The sequence below is a fragment of the Trachinotus anak genome, unplaced genomic scaffold (assembly GCF_046630095.1).
Source record: "Trachinotus anak isolate AG129_WGS33_773 ecotype Australia unplaced genomic scaffold, CSIRO_AGI_Tana_v1 ptg000032l, whole genome shotgun sequence".
Taxonomy (NCBI): Eukaryota; Metazoa; Chordata; class Actinopteri; order Carangiformes; family Carangidae; genus Trachinotus; species Trachinotus anak.
In genome coordinates, this window is record NW_027273883.1 from 25,595,184 (window position 1) to 25,617,431 (window position 22,248).

The 22,248-nt window shown below is 40.2% G+C and overlaps 2 protein-coding genes across 2 annotated transcripts; one reads left to right on the forward strand and one right to left on the reverse strand.

Moving 5' to 3' along the window:
* The first annotated feature begins 3,461 nt into the window (after nucleotides 1-3,461).
* mc5ra (melanocortin 5a receptor) lies at nucleotides 3,462-13,735 on the forward strand. The gene is made up of 4 exons (XM_071470075.1): nucleotides 3,462-4,010; nucleotides 4,915-5,021; nucleotides 6,844-7,032; nucleotides 8,106-13,735. The coding sequence occupies exons 1-4, from the start codon at nucleotides 3,843-3,845 to the stop codon at nucleotides 8,662-8,664; spliced, it is 1,023 nt and encodes a 340-aa protein (XP_071326176.1). The 5' UTR covers nucleotides 3,462-3,842; the 3' UTR covers nucleotides 8,665-13,735.
* A 597-nt stretch (nucleotides 13,736-14,332) lies between these two features.
* On the reverse strand, nucleotides 14,333-21,919 carry mc2r (melanocortin 2 receptor). The gene is made up of 3 exons (XM_071470076.1): nucleotides 21,726-21,919; nucleotides 16,630-17,001; nucleotides 14,333-14,907 (listed from the first exon to the last, which is right to left on the reverse strand). Exons 2-3 carry the CDS (start codon nucleotides 16,980-16,982, stop codon nucleotides 14,349-14,351), a joined length of 912 nt encoding a protein of 303 aa, XP_071326177.1. The 5' UTR covers nucleotides 16,983-17,001; nucleotides 21,726-21,919; the 3' UTR covers nucleotides 14,333-14,348.
* Between the last annotated feature and the right edge of the window lie 329 nt (nucleotides 21,920-22,248).

Consider the following 22,248-nt stretch of genomic DNA (forward strand, 5'->3'; position numbering starts at 1 on the left):
TGCAATGTCACCATTTTCACTGAAATGTGACTCAACAATGGAATTCCAGACACTGTGACTGCGCTGGATGGGCACTATGTCCTCAGAGCAGACAGACAGGCTGTGGACACGGGTAAGAGCAGGGGTGGGAGTGTGTGCATCCATGTAAACAAACATGGGTGTACAAATGCTAATGTTGCTACTGGACACTGGAGACACTAGTCCCTGGACATTCTGATGATAAAGTGCAGACTCTTTTACATGCCTAGGGAATTTACATCAACCATCATAGCTGCAGTCTACATTCTACCAGATGCTAATGCCAAACTAGCATTGAAAGAACTGCTGCCATCAATAAACAGCTAACCACACACCCAGAAGGAGTTTTCATCGTTCCTGGGGATTTTAATCACTGCAACCTGAGAACTATGCTTCCCAAACTTTACCAGAATGTCTCCTGTCCCACCAGAAGAAATGATACATTGGACCATGTCTAAACAAATGTTGCTGGGGGTTACACAGCCACTACCATCCGCCACCTGGGACAGTCTGATCATCTTTCTCTGTTTCTGTTCCCCAGGTACACCCCCACCATCAGACGTGTGAAGCTAATAACAAAGGCGGTTAAAGTGGGGTCAGAGACTGCTAACAGTACACTACAGCAGCAGTTCAAACACACTGATTGGGGTCTGATAGCTTGCACACTGATGTGGAGGCATATGCTTCTTCTGTGGTGGAATACATCACCACATGCACTGACAATGTCACCACTCAAAAAGTAATTAAAATTTTCCCAAATCAGCAGCTCTGGATGAATGAGTGCCTGGATAATGCTTTCAGATCAGGCGATGAAGAGGCCTACAGTGCTTCTGGCACTAACCCTAACCCTAGAACACTAACGTTAAAATTAGTAACACCATCACTAACGTCGGGTGAAAATCACCTGAACACATGCCTCTTGAAAAAACCATAGATGGGAGGAGGGAAACAAACATACCATTAATGACATCAATGAGCAGCCTGAAGCTACCCAAGGACCCATGCAACTCAGACAGCAGCAACACAATGAAAATTACATGACAAGAATCGTGTGGGTGAAAATAACCCGACTTTAGTGTTCTAGGGTTAAAGGAGGTCAGTTGTTCCCAAGTGCCTGAAAACAGCTACAATGGTTCCTGTGTCAAAGCATTCTGTGGTAACAAGCCTGAATGATTACAGGCTTGTTGCACTCACCACTATCATCACCAAGTGCTTGGAGAGGTTGGTCTTGGGTCATCTGAAAGCCTCCTTACCCCCATCACTGGGGTAAAGCTCATCATCATCATCATCATCATCATCATCACTGGAACCCTTTCAGTTTGCCTACCGTTCAAATAGGTTGACAGAGGACATATCACTGCTGTACTGCATTCTGCTCTGACACACCTGGACACCCTCAGCACCTATGTGAGGATGTGGTTTGTTGATTTTAGCTCCACATTCAACACTGTCCATCCATCCATGCTGGTCACTAAACTGTATGACCTAGTTTTCAGTCCCTCCACATGTAAGTGGCTCTTGGATTTCCTGACTGACAGGCCACAGTTGGTCAGGTTGGATAACCAAACTTCCACCATCCTAACTCTGAGCACTGGGGTCCCACAGGGCTGTGTTCTCAGCCCACTTCTCTGCTTCCTCTTCACCTACGACTGCAAAGCTCTGCTTGATTGTAACATCATTATTAAGTTTGCAGACGACACCATTTTTAATATGTAAAACATCCCACTCATAAGGGTTGAAATGTCCCCATGATCATGACCGCAATACAGTCAGGGCTTATTTTGTGCCAGATCCGGGACATCCCAGAACGGGACCAACACTAATTCGATTGGATCTGGCTCCTCCTTAGCCACTTTCAAAATCTGTAAATAAAACTGTGTCATTTTGATATTATCTGTCCTGTCATTCTTTTATTTCCCTATTAGTTGCGTGTTAGTTGCCTTGCTGGAGGAGATCGATAGACGCAGAGAACACATCACTCATTTAGCCTGCCTGCTTTTCCCAGTTGTGCATAGAACTTTCGGCCCTAATTCTAGTTTCCTCCCAGAGTAGTAATCCACAGGCAGGAGGCGACAGGGAACTGAAGGGTCAGTCAACAAGAGAGAGGCAAGCCAGAAGAACAGTGTTTACCATCCACCCGTGTATGGAGGACAAACAGGTTTGAAATTAAAAAAGTAAAAAGAAAACAATACACTAAATCAACAAATATGACAGGATATATACACCAGCCTCTTGGGTTAAAATTCTATGTGTGATTCTTCTTCTTTTATTACAGCTTGTTCCATGTGTGGACGTTTCCTTTCCTTTATACTTTATATTTATATTATCTCACCTGTCTTCCTAAAGTGTTTCTGCCAGAGAGCCTTTGCTGTATAAAATACATTTTGTAGCCAAAAGAAGGAATAGAACAGTAATGTTACATAACTTGCTAAAATACAATATATGTTCCTTGTGTTTAGAGTCTATGAAGAAATTAAAAATAATTTTTGAACAGCTTAAGATAACTTCTGTGTCAATTAATATTGGAAAGTAGCACCAATACATTAATATCATTCATATTTCAAGTAATTATTGTGTTCCAAGTGCATTCATGACAGCAGTTAAACGTCTTAACCACTCAAACAGCTCTCTCATTTAGCCCTGTAGTTAATTACTGTATCACTGCTCATGGTGTCACTTTGTAATAGGATGTGGATAATGGCGTTCTGCTGAAATGAGACAGGCTGCGCTCCCAACATGGGTTATGTTGTGCATATTGCTAACTAACTTTGCTTGAATGGTTTTATTTTGTCACCAATGCTTTGTTTGCTTCCCTTTCTTTTCTATCCAGGGTCAAGATATTTTCCCCTTTGTCAGCACATTTAGTGCTGGAAATGCCTCATGTACCATGAATTTTTAAGATAGAGTATTAATGTTAGCCCTGTACAAATGTGTAAGCAACTGAAACTGAGTCATTTGACATCACTGGAGAGTCTGTTAGTCTGATCATGAGTTAAGAGGGAGGTATTTGCCTGCAGGGAAGAGTTCAAGATACTCTCTCAGGTCTGATCTCCTCACATCAGCTGCAGGCGGGATCTTAACACTGAGGCTTTTTTGTGTCCCACACACTTCAGTGACACATCAGGGCCTCTTATCTCTTAAGTAAAGGGGAATGTTCAAACATTTGGTCAGCTGAGAGTGAGACAAAATACCATACAATGGTTCATACATGTAATGTAATGTTTGAATGTCATCGTTTGATGATTGTGATGGTTTGACATCATTTTATGGCATGTCTTGCTGGTAAGCTATTTTCAGTCTTCATGCTAACTTAATCTTATCAGCTGCTGGTTGTAGGTTAATATTTACCATAATGACATGAGATTTGTATTTTATTAATAAAATAAATAAATAAAATAAAACAAATAGTGCATTTCCCAAAATCAGGTCTTGAGATCTCTTCCTTTTAGCTAGACCTTGCCCTTAGGGATGTTATCAGCTGAATCTGCAAATCCCCTCAGATTTATGGAAATTTTAAGTGAGTTTGAGCTCAATGGTTACCTGTAACCACTGTGCACTACCTGCTCAGCATCAAATAGCAGACACTCTAGCTGATGAACATCATGGAGCGTTTAGCACCTAAAGGGCCAGATATTCCCTCAAGGAATTGGAACGAAACTTGTATGCTGTATTGAACTTGGTTGAAGTTGGTGTGGAGGAAAAAAACATAGTTTCTGAGTTCCACTGACACCATCTCACTTTGACATCTCTTTTCCTTTGCAGCCTGCGTGAAAAATGCCAACGGCACCAGAGCAGCAGTGATCTGGACCAGAGCCACAGCAGGGATGAATGCATCTGATGAGTCCTCCTACCATGAGGAGGTGCTCCTGGGTAACTCCACCTGGGATTACTCTTATTATCACCAAAATTACACCCTGCCCCCTCCACTGCTGCCAGACAAGACCAGCACCTCCAAACCAGCAGCATGCGAGCAGGTCCACATTGCTATAGAGGTGTGTATTTGTGTGTGAATAATACTGAACACCTTCATGCAAAGATTTAGTGTTCGAGTCCCTGAGAGGCAGGACTGTATTGTTTTTGTATTGGTTTATTATTAGGCTGGTTTATTTCTTCTTCTTCTTCTTATTATTATTATTAGTGCTTATCAGCAGCTAAAATTGCAGTGAACTGGAATCAATTATTCCAGTAACTGGAAATGAAGTGCAAGTGTTTCCCAAGAAATATCAACCCTATCAGCCAGATGGTAGTGCTGTAATTAATCATACCGTAAGTTCGATTTACTTGAAATTTTACACACAAGTGCAGCTCAGTGTGTTTGGACCATATAAATCTGCCTTGATGGATGTTCCACCATTTTGAATTTTTCAAAGAAGTATCATAAGTCTGATTGCTACCAAGTTGTCTGTGGATCATCAGTATAAAAAAGTTGCATAAAGCTTCTTGATATCTTATTTAGTTTTCAAGATATTGTCCAATAAACTTCCTTAGGAGCGAGGCTTAACAGGTAACTGGCCATAACCCATTAAGAATTTGTCCAATCATCATAAATCTTGGTAGATCACTTCAGCATCCTCAAAACATTGTGAACAGAATTTTACCAGTTTAGGTGGGCATGCTCCGTGGGCAAGTATCAACCAAAATCAGAAATGACGCAACTCTGATGTAGGAAACCACTACAGTACTTCATTTTGTGCTACTCTTCTGTTCTCCTCTCTTGTCTGTCTCAAATCATGAAATCATTGACGGAAATCATTGCAATTGAAGATTTTGGATCAAAAGTTTCCATGGGAAGTGATTTGATACAGTCTAGTGTTTACATGCACTGCTGCATTTTTATTCTGTCTGGGCTTTTAAATTGGTTATAGTCAGAATGAAGAAGAAGAATTCTCTTCACAGGTTTTCCTGATCCTGGGTATCATCTCCCTGCTGGAGAACATCCTGGTCATCACAGCCATAGTGAAGAACAAGAACCTCCACTCGCCCATGTACTTCTTCGTCTGCAGGTGAGTTGTTGTTTAACATGCAACATAAAATATCTCAGACTGACCCAACAGAATGATGTTGGGTCAGTCCTCTACATTGTAAAAATATGCAGGGTTAGATTTCTCCACTATGGTGCCCCAGGGCAGAAGTGAGCCATAGGTCCCTATTCCTCCCATTATCTGTTAATTATGTACAGTATGTAATAATTTGAATAGCCAGATAGGTGAAATAATAAAAGCATTAAATCTAGATCTCAACTCTGTTCCCTGTACAAGTTGGAGCCTGAAGTTTAAGTAATAATGCAGATGTCCTCCTAAGGCCCTTCATACTTCAGTTCATGCTGTGACAAAAAAAATATCTACACTTAAAAATGAAAATTAATATATTCAGTGATTACCATAAACTGATCCTGTAGCTGGGCAGGATGGTGATGCTGATTCATCCTTCCGTCATTTGCATTTGTGACTCAAGCCCTTTGGTGCCAATTAAAAAAAACTATTCACTTTTTAAAAGAAAACCTCATTCAGACCTTCCTGTGCCACTACAGTTACAAATTAGGAATGAGAACAATTCAGACAAGGAATCAGCTCTCTATATGACAGGAAAGACCCACACAGTTAACAGGGGTAAGATATTGCAAACAAGGGATCGCCATGTATTGTGTGTGTACTGCTCTCGGTGTGGCGACTCTACCGAAAACTTTAAACATGAAACATCTGTAAAGCATGAAGCATAAAATATGAAGACACACTGATGGAATAGCAGTGCCACACACTTTAGGTTTACATCTGTAAGTATATGATTTGGTGCACTGTTTCACTTACTTCTCATGGCAAATGTTGATATGTGCAGGTAATTTCGATTAATTAATCAAAATTCATGTAATTAATTTGATCTTTTTTTTATTGCTTGTCGGCAACAACACTCAGGTGATGATTGATTGGTGTTAAGTGTGTCAAGAAAACATTGCACACACCATAACACTACCACCACCATGCTGGGCTGTTGACGTGAGGCAGGTTGGGTCCATGGATTGATGCTGTTGACACCAAACCCTGACCCTACCATGTGCATGCCCCCAGAGGAAATGTAGATTCATCAGACCAGGCTATGTTTTCTAGTCTTTAACTGTGCAGGTTTGGTGTGCCTGCATCCACTGCAGCCTCAGATTTCTGTTCTTTCTGGACAGGAGTGGAACCCAGCGTGGTCTTTGGCTGTCGTACATACTGAGATGCTTTTCTGCTCACCAGAGTTGTAAAGATTGGTTCTCTGAGTTACTGTAGCCTTTCTGTCAGCTCAAATCATCATCTCAAAAATCAGCTCCATATCAGTCTGGCATCTCTCATCAAAAACGTAATTTCATCCACAGAACTGGATGTTTTTTTGTTTTTTGCTGACTAGTATGTGAATTTGCTGTTTCTCTGTTGGTGTTCAAGCTTCTAAATTCTGACATTTACAGCAGCTACCTAATGTTTAGCTTTAGCATCTTGAGTGCATGTGAGTGTCAAGAAAATGTCTTGGCCTCTCTCCTGCCTGCTGGTTGCCAGTGTGTCAGATAGATGGGGTGGCAGGACAGCTACTCCGCAGGCTGCTGAGAGAGTGAGCATTTCAGACAGCATACCACACTGAATCAATGTTAATGCATCAACAAAACTGTACAATTTTTCTGAAGGGGCAAAGAATTATCAACCTTGATTCAATATAATTTAGCCTTGAATATTCGACAATTCTGATGAAATTCCAACACTGACTCGGTGTCCCCTTGCTATCTGGGACATGTACAGATTGGTGAATATCTGTCTCTGTGATCAAAGTGTGACCCTACTTATCTGGTCGTTGCAGTCTGGCAGTAGCAGACATGCTAGTGAGTGTGTCCAACGCCTGGGAGACCATCATCATTTACCTTCTTAACAACAGACAGCTGGTGGTGGAGGAGCACTTCATCCGACAGATGGACAATGTGTTTGACTCCATGATCTGCATCTCTGTTGTTGCATCGATGTGCAGCCTACTGGCAATTGCTGTGGACAGGTAATGATGGAGGGAGGTGTGTATGGATAGCGAAAAGCACTTTTATCTTCATCTTGAAATTCTTGTATCACCTCCAGGTCACTGCAGTACACACATACACACTCTTGTACTTGTTTTCTCTTATTATTTCTGTCGGAAGAGCTTCAAAGCTTTTAAATGAAATAGGATTTTTAATTACATGCACTCTCACAAGGGTCACTGTGCATAATTGCACTGTTCTGTTTTGTCCTGAAACACAGTACAAGGTCACCCTTTTAGATCGGCTAATGTTAATGTTATGTGAAAACAACGACTTGCAAAGGTTTGTGTAAAAATAGAGGTTGTGCAATGTAATTACAACCCAGAATAACTGGGTTGTCCGGTCCAGAAGTTTCCTAATAATTTCCTAGAACAGGACTGATATGAAATAATATCATCTTGGGAAGGGTCCTAGAGGGGACAGTGTAATTTTGTGCTAATTACCACAAATATGGAGGCAATGGGTACTCAGCTGGTACTCAGATGGTACTCTTTCAGTTAACTGGATGTTGTTCTTGAATCCCATCTGTCCTTGGTGTCACTACACAGATTTTCAGCTGAACATGCAAAAATGTAAAATTTGTCTTTTTGTGTGATCTCACAATTCAACAAGTACACACAATTAGATGGATATACTTGGATTTAAATGGATCTTTTTTAAATCATTAAGATTTACCTTTTTACAGGCATTCCTCTTCAAATCTCTGCAGAGATTCTCTACCAAACTATGGAACTATTATATCATGTCCTGTTTCTTTCTGAAAGGGGCACTACACCAATTTCTTACATTCAGTTCATGAGAAGTGGTACTCAGCTTGTGAAAACAATTGAATTATTAATATTTTTTTGGCTCTGGAGGAGCATTATTATGGAGTTGCATTATGGGAAATGTAGGATCCAGTATTTTTTAGAGCCATAGTTGGGACTAACAGTCAGGAAACCTCAGCCACTGGAGCTGCAATACTAAATTTACAGCTAAAAGTACTGCTTTCTTGTCAATGTTGTTAGAAAATCATAGGTTTACCTAAGAAATCAATATATGTTAATATCTACAGGTACGTGACGATCTTCTATGCACTGAGATACCACAACATTATGACAGTGAGGAGAGCCGGCCTCATCATTGGGGGGATCTGGACCTTCTGCACGGGCTGCGGTATCATCTTCATCGTCTACTCAGACACCACCCCCGTCATCATCTGCCTGGTCTCTATGTTCTTTGCCATGCTGCTCATCATGGCCTCTCTCTACAGTCACATGTTCATGCTGGCCCGCTCACACGTCAAGCGCATCGCAGCGCTGCCCGGCTACAACTCCATTCATCAGCGGGCCAGCATGAAGGGGGCCATCACACTGACCATCCTGTTGGGGATCTTTATCGTCTGCTGGGCTCCCTTCTTCCTCCACCTGATCCTAATGATCTCCTGTCCACGGAACCTCTACTGTGTGTGCTTCATGTCCCACTTCAACATGTACCTCATCCTCATCATGTGCAACTCTGTGATTGACCCGCTCATCTATGCCTTCAGGAGTCAGGAGATGAGGAAGACTTTTAAGGAGATCATCTGCTGCTGCAGCCTGAGAAATGCCTGCACTCTGACAGGTAAGTACTAGGAGACACAGACTGAGAGGGATCATTAAACAGTTATCATTAGTTAGCTTTTTTTGATAGGATTTTTTCTTTTTTTTTTTTTTATGCACGGACTCATGACAAATAACAGGAAAAACCTGAATGATTTGTGCAGAAGCAGTATGGCAGTGCCCCAATTCAAAGGGTATGAGGAGTCACTGAACGGTTTGATGAGTATAAAAATGATTTGACTCATATGCTATGGCCTTCACAGTCACCATGTCTCAACCCAATCAAACACTTGTGGGAGATTTTGGGTGGAGAATGCTAACACATAAGGTGTTAGACAGCATTCTCTACTACCATCATCACAACAGGAAATGAGGGCACATCTTGTAGAAGAATGGCTCCATCCCTCATCATCAATGGTTCCAGACACTTGTAGACTCAATGCCAAGGAGCACTGAAGGTGTTCTGTGATTCAGCATCTTACTAAGATGGTTGGTTGGTTGGTTTTTCCCCTAATTTGTGTGTAAACCTTAAACACTGTTGTGTAGGAGCACTTACATACTTTCTTTTACTGTAACTATGCATTGGTGTGTGCGTAGGCAGTGAAGTCAACAACAACTGAGAAAAGTTTTGAAGAGAACCTAATATATATTGTCTGCATTTACCCACATTTAAATGATGTCTCTGGCTGTGGCTGCTTTTACAAGTCTGTTGGGGAGTATGATTGCATAGGTTAAAAACGGTGTACAAAGCCAGCATGAAGTGATAATTGTGCTCAAGTGATATTATTTGGGGTCTGAAGACGACAAGTTTAACAACAAAAAACTATCTGGGGGTGTGGCATTAGAAACAAGAGAGCTTACCAGACCTCTGTAACCCACTTCTCATCTCTGCATGACGCTAAAGACTCGAGGCTACATTGGCCACTACCATCATAACAGTGGAGACTGAGGACGGTTGCTCAGAGACGGTTTGGACAAGACCAACAAAACTTTTATATATTAAACATACTTTCACGTGTCCACCAATTAGGGCTGGGCGATAAAACGATAACGATATGTATCTCAATAGACACGTACTCGATAACAATAGAAAATGCGTTCGATAGAACGTTTTGATAGAATGTTTTTTTTTTTTCCTCAAGAAACCGGCGTAAGTTTAGCTCCGCTTGAATCTTTGTTGCGAAGCAAGCTTGGTTGCATGAGCAAAGGCACTCGTCCTCTATCTGGTGCCTAGCAACGACGTGAGTGACAGGCTAATAGCCAATCATGTAACAGTATCACGTTTGATTGCGCAATCTTGTTGTCTCGTGGTCGCAGAAACAGCGTGGTCAAGAAACGAAAGATGAGTGCTGCAACGAGCGAGGAGGAAATTGTGGATAAGAACGGAACAGTCAGCTCACCAGTATGGGAGTTTTTTGGATTTTACAAATCTGATCGTAGTCAGACAAATGTTGTCTGCAAATTATGCAAGAACGTGGTCCCGACCAAGAGTGGTAATACCACCAATTTGTTTTACCATCTTAGCCGCGCTCACCTGTACAGTACAGTTTTCATTGTGATTGTAACATTGAACAGAAGGTTAAGTTTAAAATAAAAATGTTTAAATTTAGTATTTTTCCCTCCTGGTCCTTATTTTAAATAGGTCATACAATGTTTCAATAATTATCGATATCGACCAATATGAAACACTCATATCGTGATACAGATTTCAGCCATATCGCCCAGCCCTACCACCAATTACCCATACCATTTTTTTTACTTATGACATATCATTCACAATATTTATTTGAATGGAAGAATTCACATGTTGCTTCTCACCCCAACCCTGGAGACAGTTGCAACACAGATCAGGGACAGTTGCAGCATTTTAAAAATACATAAAATTTCACTGATGAACTTTTGTTTTTTGTCGCAATAAGCATTCTGAAAATATGCATTGTTTTATAATAATATTATGGTATTTATTTATACCACAATATTATAGCATTGTGGTGTTGCCTCCCTCTGCAAAGGGCAGATGATGATATGGGCACTGGAAACTTTTAAAAAGATGTTTCAAAAAGCATTGTCAGCAGGCCGGAGTATGTGCTCAAAAAAGTGATATTTTATTAACAAAATACTACAAAACAGAAGGCAAAATAAATCCCGGACAATTCAAAAAGAAAAAGAACCTAAGCCATAACAAACAAATTCTAAAACTGCAGCCTCACAGCAAGCTGCCACCTGCTCTACATCTCTCTCCCCTTTGGCCCCTGAATGGCTTGCATTTAATCTTCACCTACGTGGAGCATACCATCCTCTCAGGTAAGTATGGGCAGGAGCAAAAATGCTAGCCATCCCAAGCGCCCCAACCCCACACTACCACTACCCACACTAAATTCTCCTAAAAGGACCCGATAGCACACACCTGTTTCCTCTCTCCCTGGCTGAGCAGCTAATTAACCCCACTCAGACAGACAACTGAAAATATGCAAAGTGGGCTGACCCTTCCAACATAAACCACACAAAATATCTTCAAACTTATATATAAAACATCAAACCCTGAAAAATTAATAGAAGCATTTACTCAAAACATAAAATACTCCAACAATGATAATAACAACCCAATGATAATATGGGGGATCAGGGCACACTGAAAAGGGGATGGAGCAACCTTTTCACGAGCATTATTTGTCTATTCAATGATATTTATCAAAGAACAGTTATTGAGTTTTGTTTTGCATTAAACATAGGCCTAACTTCAGTAGAAATATGCACTATTTATTTCTTTTGATAAACAGAACAGGCAAATTCTCTTATCGTTATTGTTATTGTAATGAATGTGACAAATATATATACTATATATTTTGCCTATTTTGGACTAAAATGATGAAAAATACTGTTGTGTGGTCTGTTTTGATCTGGTTTCCTAGCTTGGGGACAGACCATGACAGAACACTTCACGCTAGCTAGACATGCTAACCATGTCACTTAAAAGTCAAAAAAGCAATGATTCAAACTGGATAAATTGAATGAAAAAAAAGAAAAAGAATATTTCTATTCCTCCAAAACAAAAACAAAACAAGTTTTTTTCATTAATTGCAGCAGGAGATGTTGAATGTGTCTTTTGTCTTGGTGGTGGGGGGAGGGTCTATGAGCATGTGCAGTATGAGTGTAATCACTCTAGCATGTCTCTGATTGGAGGAATAATGGAGTACCTGTTGCAACCGTCTCAAAACACTGACCATAATTTCAGCAGCCTGCTTTTGTTGTGGGTGATGTAGGCACCAGCTTTTAACAAGGAAGAAGAATGAGTGCAATAAAAAAAGACAATATTCCTGGTTCTGCTGCCTTGATTTTGATCTTTCTTTAATAATTGTCCATGATGAGTCCAACAATGTTAACGTCAATTCAAGAAGAATTAAGCCACAGCACTGATGCAGAGGGACTGTCCCTTTGATGGATTAAATGTTTACACCTCCAACAATCTGAGACACAGGTCACATATATTTTTGTCCATGGCCTCAAACGTGTAGTGGGGGTCACCTTGTTTATTATCTCTAAGTGGAGAAAGGTTGGCTGCTACTCAGCTTTTGGATAACCTGTCTCTGTTCAATACTCTGTATTAAACTAAAGTAAATATGCTACAAGTTAACACTTGAAATGTGAATGTACAGATAGCTTCACAGTGTTCTCTTTAAGTGTGTCTTGGTGGTGCCTACCTCCCAACTGTGAAGCTTGATAGAACTTTATCACAAAAAGCCGAAATTGCTTTTCAAACAAAATGTTATGCATCATTGCTGCATGGCAGATGCTAAATATTTGTTTTGTAGTGTTACTTATTAATATTTATTGCAAAAAAGCAAGCTATTTCTATTATTTGTATCTTCAGACTGATCCATAGTATTTTCATTAGGGCTGTCAAACCATACATTTTTTCTTAATCTCAATTAATCTTATGTTTTATCACATGATTAAAATTTGATTATTTTGCATTTCAGAACTGTTTTCTCTTGCTTGACAACACATAACCGTCAGTCTGTCTGAACTAGAAGCTGATGTTAGCATGTCTGACATGTAATTATGAAGATGTCTGATAATTTATTTATCCGTAGACGAGCTCTGGGTAAGTTATATTTTTATTTTCCAACTCATTCGATCTTCACCAACAACGATTCAGGCTTTTGATTTAAATACTTTAGGTCTCCTGACACGCCTGTTGCTCCCATAGACATGACTTGCCATGAATTATCTTGCTCCACCATGTAAAATCCTTGTAGGAAGTGTCTGTGGCAGCTTGACAACAAGTAAGGGCGCATCAAAGGGTCAAAATAGCAGCAGCCAAAGATTCTAGAATGTAGCGCTTTAGAATCTTTGGTAACAGCAGCAGTGACAGTGTAAAACAAAAAATCTTTGGTGGCACGAGATTAACACGATTAAAAAAAAAAAAAACACATTATGCTCGATCCTTAATCTCATTGCAATCAACACATTAACACTGACAGCCCTAATTTTTATGCATATAGACAAGATAAAATATGTTTTTAGAACAAACATGAAGAAAAAATATTAAAGGATGTTTATTTCTGTTTTGTGTTGTTATTACTTTACTGTAGTTTCCATTCATGTATATTCTAAGTGTTTTGTAATTGTGAGATCAAAAGAAGCGCATAGGAAAATGCATACAAATGTAGACCACATGTAAAAGTGCTTTTATTAAACACCAATGATATATTTTTTTTTTTTCCCTATGGGTTTGAAGAATGACAGCTCAATTTTGCCTAATGTTCATTCACCTGTAAATGACATGTCTTTACCTTGTTACTGTTGACTGTGAAGTACTCGGTTCTTGTTCCCTCAGAAACAGCAGCAAAACCACTGACATGATGATCATGACATGACAGTGGACAGAGGTGAAGCCCATATGCTGATTACTAATTGCATGCTCAGTCCTATATTAATATACAGTGAGACAATGTTAACAGTTGTGTTCGATAATAGTTAAGTATAAATGTGAGTTACAGTTAAAATGAAGTGAAACCGATGTCAGTGTCGGCCATGTTGCTTAAAATGAACAATTCTATTTACTGTATATATGTATGAATAAAGGCAAAAGGCAAATTGAGAGCTGTTTTCATATTATTGTTCCTACCAGGAACTGAGGTACACTGTGGTCCTGTGAATTACATCAATTTCATGATACTTGAAAAAAGAAAACAATAGCATCTTCTTGAAGGAAAATATGTTCCTGAAAATATGCCTCTCTTGCAAATGTTTTGTATATAGGTCAGGATTTGAAGTGACTGACAGTTGGGGTGAAATGAGATTGCATCCAAGTCTTAAGAGGAAAGGATGATGGATGAGGGATTGATGGTTAGACAGCCAGCAAGACAGGAAGAGGATGGACAAATGGTAGTTATCTAATGACAAAAACATACATACAAACATTCACTTTTGGAGACGTGCATGCAGAACAGTCAAGTGCTCAGCATCTTGATTTAACCTGTGTCAAATACCAGTTAGGGAAAAGTGAGGAAGAAAGTGAACTATTTGGTGCAGGATGCCCTTAAGGATACACACAGCTGCTAAGCAGCAGTACAGGTCAATGCATGGTTGACTCCCAGTTGTGAATATATATCATCCAGTGAATGTGAATGTGAAACACTCTGCAGGTAATGAGCCACTGTGTTCTTTCCATGGGTAAATAAAGACTTAATTAAAATGTAAATAGGATTTCTCTAAGTGGATGGTTTCCAGTTAGAACAAAGCAGCATCTTCCTGAAGGTCTGTCTGAGCTCTACGCTGCGGAAGGCGTAGATGGCTGGGTCAATGAGGGCATGGCTCATCAGCAGGACCATGTGCAGCTGGAAAAGTGATCGGTAACACTCGCAGTATGGGTTCATAGGGCACACCATGATGATGATGAGGTGGAGGAAAAACGGCGCCCAACATACCATGAATGCCCCAAACAGGATGGTGAGAGTAAGGGCCCCTCTCATGCTGCTGCCCCACCGCCGCTGGTACCGACACTTCCTCCCACCACTGGTGGGCAGAGCTGCGATCTTCCTGGCATGGATTCGCGCCAGCATGAACATGTAGACATAGAGGAAGCAGATAATCGCCAAGGAGACCACGAAGAAGACGACAAAGCAGATCATGATGAATTTGGAAGCAAAGAACTTCACCATGAGTATGGCTGACACCCCACATGTGGTCCAGATGACACCCAAGATGGTCCTGGTGCGCCGCATTGTCATGATGTTGTGATATCGCAGAGCATGAAAGATGGTGATGTAACTGAAAATGAGAACAAATTGTTTTGGTTTCAAATCATAACTGGTACACCGTTTCATTTGTGTGCAATGACTGTTCATCTTTTTTTGTTTGTTTTTGATAAAGTGGAAACAAGCTGTAAACACAACACTGGCATATTTTCAACATAAGTTATTTGTTGAATTTGTTAACAGAAACCTGCCTATTTACACATCCAGAAGCTACAGTGGGGGCTAAAAGTTGGAAATGACTTTCTCATTCAAGTGAGTGGGAAAATGGTCTCAGACTTTTTCTTTGACTAAGAGTAATTCACAAAGCCACTTAGTGCTAAAAGTAGCACCTAAGTCTGGGAGAAGTTAAAAGTAGCGAGAGGACTCCAAACTCACTAAGACCAAAGAATCTTAAAAGGGCTGTGGTCACCTCACAAAGCTGTGCTGCTTGGCAATAGGGAAAATGCAACTTTGCAGTGCTGACAACTTGGAGATCCCCCAGCTGTCTGAAAGCCAATCAGTTCACAAAAACAATAAATGTGCTCTGTAGACCCCACATCATAGGTGAATTCATACGATTCCCTTCAGATATTCGCCAGCTATAGAGTAATAAAGCTGCTTCATGGCAATTGCCAGTCTACTCGGTGTGATCGGTGCCATAGCATATAAAAATGATTGCACCATCGCAAGACAAGGATTATTATTATCTGTAAACAGGAAAATAATCAAACTATCAACACACGGATTGCATGAGATGCTACTACAATTCTGCACAGTGGCGATCTACATAATCTACTTAATGGAGAGTGGCCTGAGGCAGCTGTTTGAAAGGCATCATATTCCAGCTGTGTGTCACCTGGTGAGGGACAGTGGATCTCACACCCTACCTCAACCTGCAGCGGGGGCCACAGCTACATTAAGACAGATACAACAGGTGGCTAATAGGCTCTCAGTAAGGTTTAAGTGAGTTTTCAACTTCTAATTATTTTCAAATAAAACAATTCTTTCCATTGAGTGAATTGAATATAAGTTTTGATTGTAAAATTTAATTCTCCCGGGTCTACACAAACCTTATCATACAGTTGCATTCTGTATGTAATCCCCCACTTTTGTTAACAGTAATTAGCCTATTTCATTTGTTTTGGTTTATTTCTGTTTTCTTTATTTTTACTGGGGGAGGTTGCACATGCGTTTTCACTGGCACAGACCAGTCTCCCATCAACCAATCACTATGATTCTTGCAAGAAAGCTTGTCCAGGGGAATTGACATCAACCATAGCAATGGAGTTGCACTCATAGCTGAGGAGTTTTTGCTTTTCCTAAGTAAAAGTTGGTCTCAGCAGCTTTGTGAAGAGGATTTAGGAGAAAACTTTTAGTTAGAAACTATTAGTGCGAGTTAGGAGAACTCTTAGTGGTGAGATTAAATGCTTTGAGAAAACAGGCCCTGATCAGCAACCAGATCAAATAAATCACTCAACTGTTGGTTTACAACCTACAGTGTGCCCACCTTGATTCTGGTTTCCTTTAATTGAAACCACTTTTCCCTTCATTTACAAAGGAACAAAATTTCTCTTAGCATTTTGATGTCGCTGTATTCTGGTCAATTAGGGGGCAGGAGTAGAATATATTCATACGATCAAAGATTGAAATCCATCCCTCTTGTAAATATATGTTGTTTAAAAATATTGTAAATGTTTGTTTAAGACATAGTGCAAATGAAAGCCCTACATACACACATACATACATACATACATACCGATCCACAGCGATAGCCAGGAAACTGAAAATGGAGCCAATGAATGACATACACAGCAGGGAGTCCATCACATCGTCCAGCTTGGTCTCAGAGGAACCTTTCTTCTCCAGCTGTCCCACATCAGCAAACACAATCATCAGGTTCTCCCAGGTTTTGGTGAGGCTGGCTATGGTGTTGAAGGCTGCCAGGCTGCAGATGAAGTAGTACATGGGCGAATGAAGGTTCCTATTCCGTATGACAGCCACCACAACCAGGAAGTTCTCAGCCAGGCTCGCTAATCCAATGGTGAAGAAGAGAGAGACGGGGACTTTCACATCAGGGCAGTCCGACTGCGTCACTGAGGTAGTGTTCATAGTTAGCCAAGAGGGCGTTCTGTATAGATTAAAAAGCAGATTAACATGGAAACTGCAACTGCCTAGACATTAATATTGTCATCTGGAGTTCGCAAGATGTTTAGAACCACTTGCCTTGTGAAAAACTTCATATGGGATTTTATAATTTAATACACAGAGTTCATACTTAAGGTTGGGTCAAGATTCAGCCTCAGCAGTGCAATTTGATTATCCTAATTCTTAGTCTTCCTTTAACCTTTTTCAATGATAAAGTGTTAAGTTTGTCAATGAAAATCATAAGGAAAAATATTCATTGACAACCTATTTTGTACAACGAAAACAAGATGAAAAGGTCACCTTTGAAAAGGATGATGATGAAATGCTCTCCATTTTTCATCAACAGATAAAAACACGATGATAATGTGAAAGACAGAGGAATGGATAAATGAATCATTAATGTTTAATGCAGTCTACCTACACACGCATCTGCAGATTAACAGCTGGTAAACTGAACTCTGTTACCAGTTCTTGAAGATACAAACTGGAGTAAATCCATCTACAATCCACTAAGAATTCGACAGGAAGTTGCAAGTTGGGACAAACTATGAAAATATGCAGACAGCAAACCAACATTTATTAAAAGGTAAATGAATGTAACATTATGAGGCACTGATTGTGGATGTAACATTATTGTTTCTGTCAATTACCTATCTTCTGTGTTAAGCTTCTAAACGAAGGATTAATATAATTAACATTGGTGGTCAACCATCTACATCCTCCTCTATGTTCACTGAAGAAATATTCTCTTCTAAAACCCAGATAGTCAAAAGTATTGTAATGAACAAGTGAATAAATCAGCAGGAAGCTTCAGTAAAGCTGGGTAAGCAGGGCTGAATGATCTGTCATAGCCTGGGAAAGCTCAGAGGACGTAAAAATTATAAGTGCATGACAAAACAAAACAACAAAAATGAGGAATAAACAGAGGAAAACAAGATTAACATTTAGTTTTCTTCTGCATTGTGCTGTGTCCTCAGCTGATACAATGTGACTGCTTCCTCTGTAATCATCCGACTGAAGACATACACATAAATGCTGGTGACAGGCTACTGTCTGCAGCTGGTTTGATACAAAATGTCTGTCTCTGTCCTGTTTTCAGCTGAAGGGCTGCTGCTGGTGGTGATGGTCTTAGCACAGCTCTTGGCACAGCAGTTCCAGTTAATCATTTCCATTACACATGTTTCTTTCTGAAGAACAGTGTGACCTTCTGTCCAGATTTCATCTGGGTATTCTGCCCTTCAACAAAATGTTTAGTTCCTCCTGAAACACATTTTAAAAGGAATATTTTATGATCACCATAATCATGATTAAAATGAAAGAAATACTTAGTGATCTGAGCTATGAGTCAGAATCCCTGCCAGGCTGTAGAGTGAAGACAATTATAATAATTACACCAAGCTTTTATCCAAAATCCTCTGATCCCTCTTTGCATCGTCAATCTCAAAGTGGCCCCAGTGTTTTCAGAATAATCAAAGGTTCTATATTAAGTCCAATAAAAGAAACTTTTAATCTACTTTGCAACATTACAAACTGCATCAACACATATGGGCTTTGATTGATTTTTCATTGTTATAAAAATTACAGAACACACACAGAGATATAAAAGTGAAATGGTAATCCTCTGCTTTTATTGTGCTTTGCAGTTATGTCAGAGACATGAATTCCTCATCCATCGTTTGCCTCCTTACTGTCAGTTTTCTGGCTCAGTTGGAAACAGAGGATCATTAGAATCAAAAAGGCTAAAAGAAGTGGTAAAGGTGCAACGACAGAGCTGCAGTTGGGCTGCTGTTTTTTTCTGTCATGCTACACCCCACCTCTCTCAGTTCCTGTCACATACAATGTCTTTTGTTTTTATTTTTGTGAGCAGCACTAGCTGACTGGATTGTTTCCTATAATATTTGGTGTATTTTCCTATAGATGTTACTCTGTGATGATTGATCTGTCATGGCAGACAAGATTCAGACAGCCTCTTGAGCATGAACTAAAAGCTTTCAACTAACAGCAGCACTTAAAAAGTGTGATTGTGTCATGAGTGATAACTCAGTGCTGTTAATGTCGTTATCATGAAGACTAAACTAAATTTCTCCACTATGCTGTTTTCATACTTTCATTTTGTTATTTTGCTGACATAACATCCTATAGTGCTGTTGAGATCTGATTTAAAATGTTGAAGTGCATTATGAAATTCTTTTGCACAAAAATGTACCAAAGTAGAACTGTAATGCTGTGGTTTCACTGGCGAAATTAAAAAATGCAATACATTAGTAAACTGGTTTTGCAAGAAAATCTCATTTAAAAAAAAATCTTGCAGAAGGATAAGATGCAGCAGCTTCACTCAAAGTTTAAATGAAAAAATACATCAGTGTAACAATACTGTTGAAATGAAGTGGAAATACTGACATTATTTCCATTCTTTTCCATTAATATTCATGATGATAAATGAGCACAGAAATGAGCTCAGCCAGGGAAGTCAGCTGCCCGTCCAAGACATTTCCTCTCACTGCAGGACAGGAGGAGTGAAGGTGAAAAAACTTGCTCTTCTGAGCTGATATAGGTCTAGCTGGGAAACTGTGCAGTGGTGTAGGGGTATTGCAGGTTGACATGCACCAAACCACTTGTGGGCTCACATGGAGAACATTAGATGCAGGTCATTCACAACCCATGTAGAATCCTAGCATGATGACAGTGACAATGTTAATACAGATGTTCTTAGCAGGAGATGGTTGTCATGGTCATCATCTTAGTTTAGCGTGAGAATATAGTAACATTTGCCAATTAGCACTAAACACAAAGTACAGCTGATGGGAATGCCATTAGTTTTGCAAATATTTGGTCATAAACTAATTAGTATTGCCAGCCCTGGACCCCTGCTACTACCACTGATTAAATTTCTACTGCACATTCAGGAGAGAGAGAAAGAGCCTGTGTGATGCCTGTGAAAATTCCTGTTCATATTGTTCATATTGTCATCTGTGATGTCTACAGTCTCACAGGGACTTATTGACAACATAATGACTTAATTCCACTGGTGGTGTAAACAGCTCAGGAAATAATCATTATGCTTGGTGTTCCTCTGTGCGTGCATGGGTGTGTGTGTGTGTGTGTGTGTGTGTGTGTTTGGGAGGGCGGGTTCTGTCACTCATCTTTCCGGTTTCTCTACATGAATATGTTCCCTTGTGGTCTTTTGTCTACTTATCCGCTAAACAGACCAGCTTCTCATGAATTACTGCACATTCACTTCACCTGATGTTGCTGCTTCTACTATCCCAAAGGGCTTAGCATCGGGGCTCTGTGCAGGCCAGTCATTGAGTTCTTCCATACCAAACTGGGAAAACCAATTCCAAGCCTTCCCTAAAACTGTTGCCACAAAATTGTTAAAAAAAACACAATTATCTAAAATATCCCTTTATGTGGCAGTATCAAGATTCCCTGCATTAGAACTATGCCCATACATGCACCACCCTGGGTTAAAAGTAATATATGCACAGATGTGTCCTAACCTAACTGGGCGTTTACACTATTTTGGCCATAGTGTATGTTTTATAAGGCAGGCCTACAGCGGGTCATAGTTACTATTGATCAGGAATCACCAGAGGTACTTATACAAACATCTTGTTTCCACGCCAGGCCTCTCTCTCTGTGCCCATCCTGTTCCCAATTCCACCAGCCATACACAACTCATCCGCCCTAATCCTCTCTTGTGAAACATTTCTGCATTTCTCTCCCGTCATTACCTCCCTAGTTTCTCCTTTGTACCGTTTATCATGTGCTGAAGATCAAACACCTGGCTTTACACGGACTGACACAGTGTTATGTTATTGGATGTTCCTCATAATCATATGATCTGTCCTCCCATTCTGGATATTGAGAAAGACAGAGACCTGCGGCTTCAGTGTGCACAGAAGTAGCACGTGACTGTTATATTTTGGGCTCAGCAGCAGGTTTGATGAGACCACTAAATGTCATTAGGTGAAAGAAAGGTTAGAATGTGTGTTGTAATATTGCATAACACACACAGCTGGAGTCCAGTGAGGCTGTAAATTTGTCAGTGATTGGTAGGTGGGGGTGGGGGGGGGGGGGGGGGGGGGTGGGGGGGGGGGGGGCATTGCAGATTTCAGCACTAGGCTAGACTATAAAAGCTGGTTTCTATTTTGTTCCTGTTTCCTTGAAATTTATCACGATTTCTCTTCGAGCTGATGCTTAAGTGAGCAGTGACAATGGAAGAACCATCACCAGATGATCAAAGCCAGATGAATCAGCCAGAACTGCACAGTGCGAGCAGGAATGATAATAGACTCAGCTCTAGTTACATGTCGGCAGAATGTCAGCCCTGTCCACCTCTGCTTGCTTGCCTTTTCATCACACACAGCCCCAGCCGTTCACTGTCATTTCTGCTTATACTTTAGGGTAGAAGGTTTCTCAGCATTACATTCTCCTAATGTAACCTTCATTGGCTTCTTGTCCTTGAATGACCTACTAATCTGAACAATATTAACTTCTTCATCACATGGGTACATTAGGCTTTAAAAACTCAGAACACTGGGTGTCTGTTATTTACAGCTATGTGGAGACGCACTTATAGTGATACACTCCTACATAATGTATCCACAGACAAAACAGATCAACACTTAATTACCCCGCTGAATCCTTAACTGGACATTGCAAATGTAAAAGGTTGAAGGAAATGAAGAATCCTGCAAGCCTTACCTGTTCCTCGATCTGCTGCCGGCAGCTTAACAACCGTCTTGTTAGGGGCCTTTTAGAAGATGATTCGTCTTTTCTTGTCATTATTTTTGCTGAGCATCTAAACAAAAGGCACGGATATAAGAGCTCCAGTGAACCTGTCTTTGAAGAGTGTTTTAGGCAGTGGATTGTGTTTATGTGGGAGAGGCAGGGACCAGTGTTGTTGTAGCCTTGAAAAGCTGCCTCACCAAGGCTGCGATGCATGTTATTTCTTCCATTTCTGTGTTTTCCTTGTTTGTCAGTATGTCCATTAATGATATCAGCACAAGGACAATCAGTATACTAATCCTCACTCTGCCTCTCTCTTCTTTTTTTTTCTCCCTGTCTAGACAGACATTTTGCCACATTATTAATTTAATTAAATCACAGCTGGTGATATTACATTAACTGGTGGATGGATTGGGAACTGGTGCTGCAGAATCTTTAACTGTAATCCTTCCTCTGCACTATGGCCACAACGACATTTTACAGCTGTCACTTAAATTTA

Excerpts from the sequence above, each read along its gene's own strand:
- mc5ra (XM_071470075.1), top strand. The coding sequence starts at position 3,843 with ATGAATGCATCTGATGAGTCCTCCTACCATGAGGAGGTGCTCCTGGGT. Across the intron at positions 5,022-6,843 it reads ATGTACTTCTTCGTCTGCAG|TCTGGCAGTAGCAGACATGC; the intron begins GTGAGTTGTTGT and ends TGGTCGTTGCAG. Across the intron at positions 7,033-8,105 it reads CTGGCAATTGCTGTGGACAG|GTACGTGACGATCTTCTATG; the intron begins GTAATGATGGAG and ends TAATATCTACAG.
- mc2r (XM_071470076.1), bottom strand. The coding sequence starts at position 16,982 with ATGAACACTACCTCAGTGACGCAGTCGGACTGCCCTGATGTGAAAGTC. Across the intron at positions 14,908-16,629 it reads CTGGCTATCGCTGTGGATCG|TTACATCACCATCTTTCATG; the intron begins GTATGTATGTAT and ends TCTCATTTTCAG.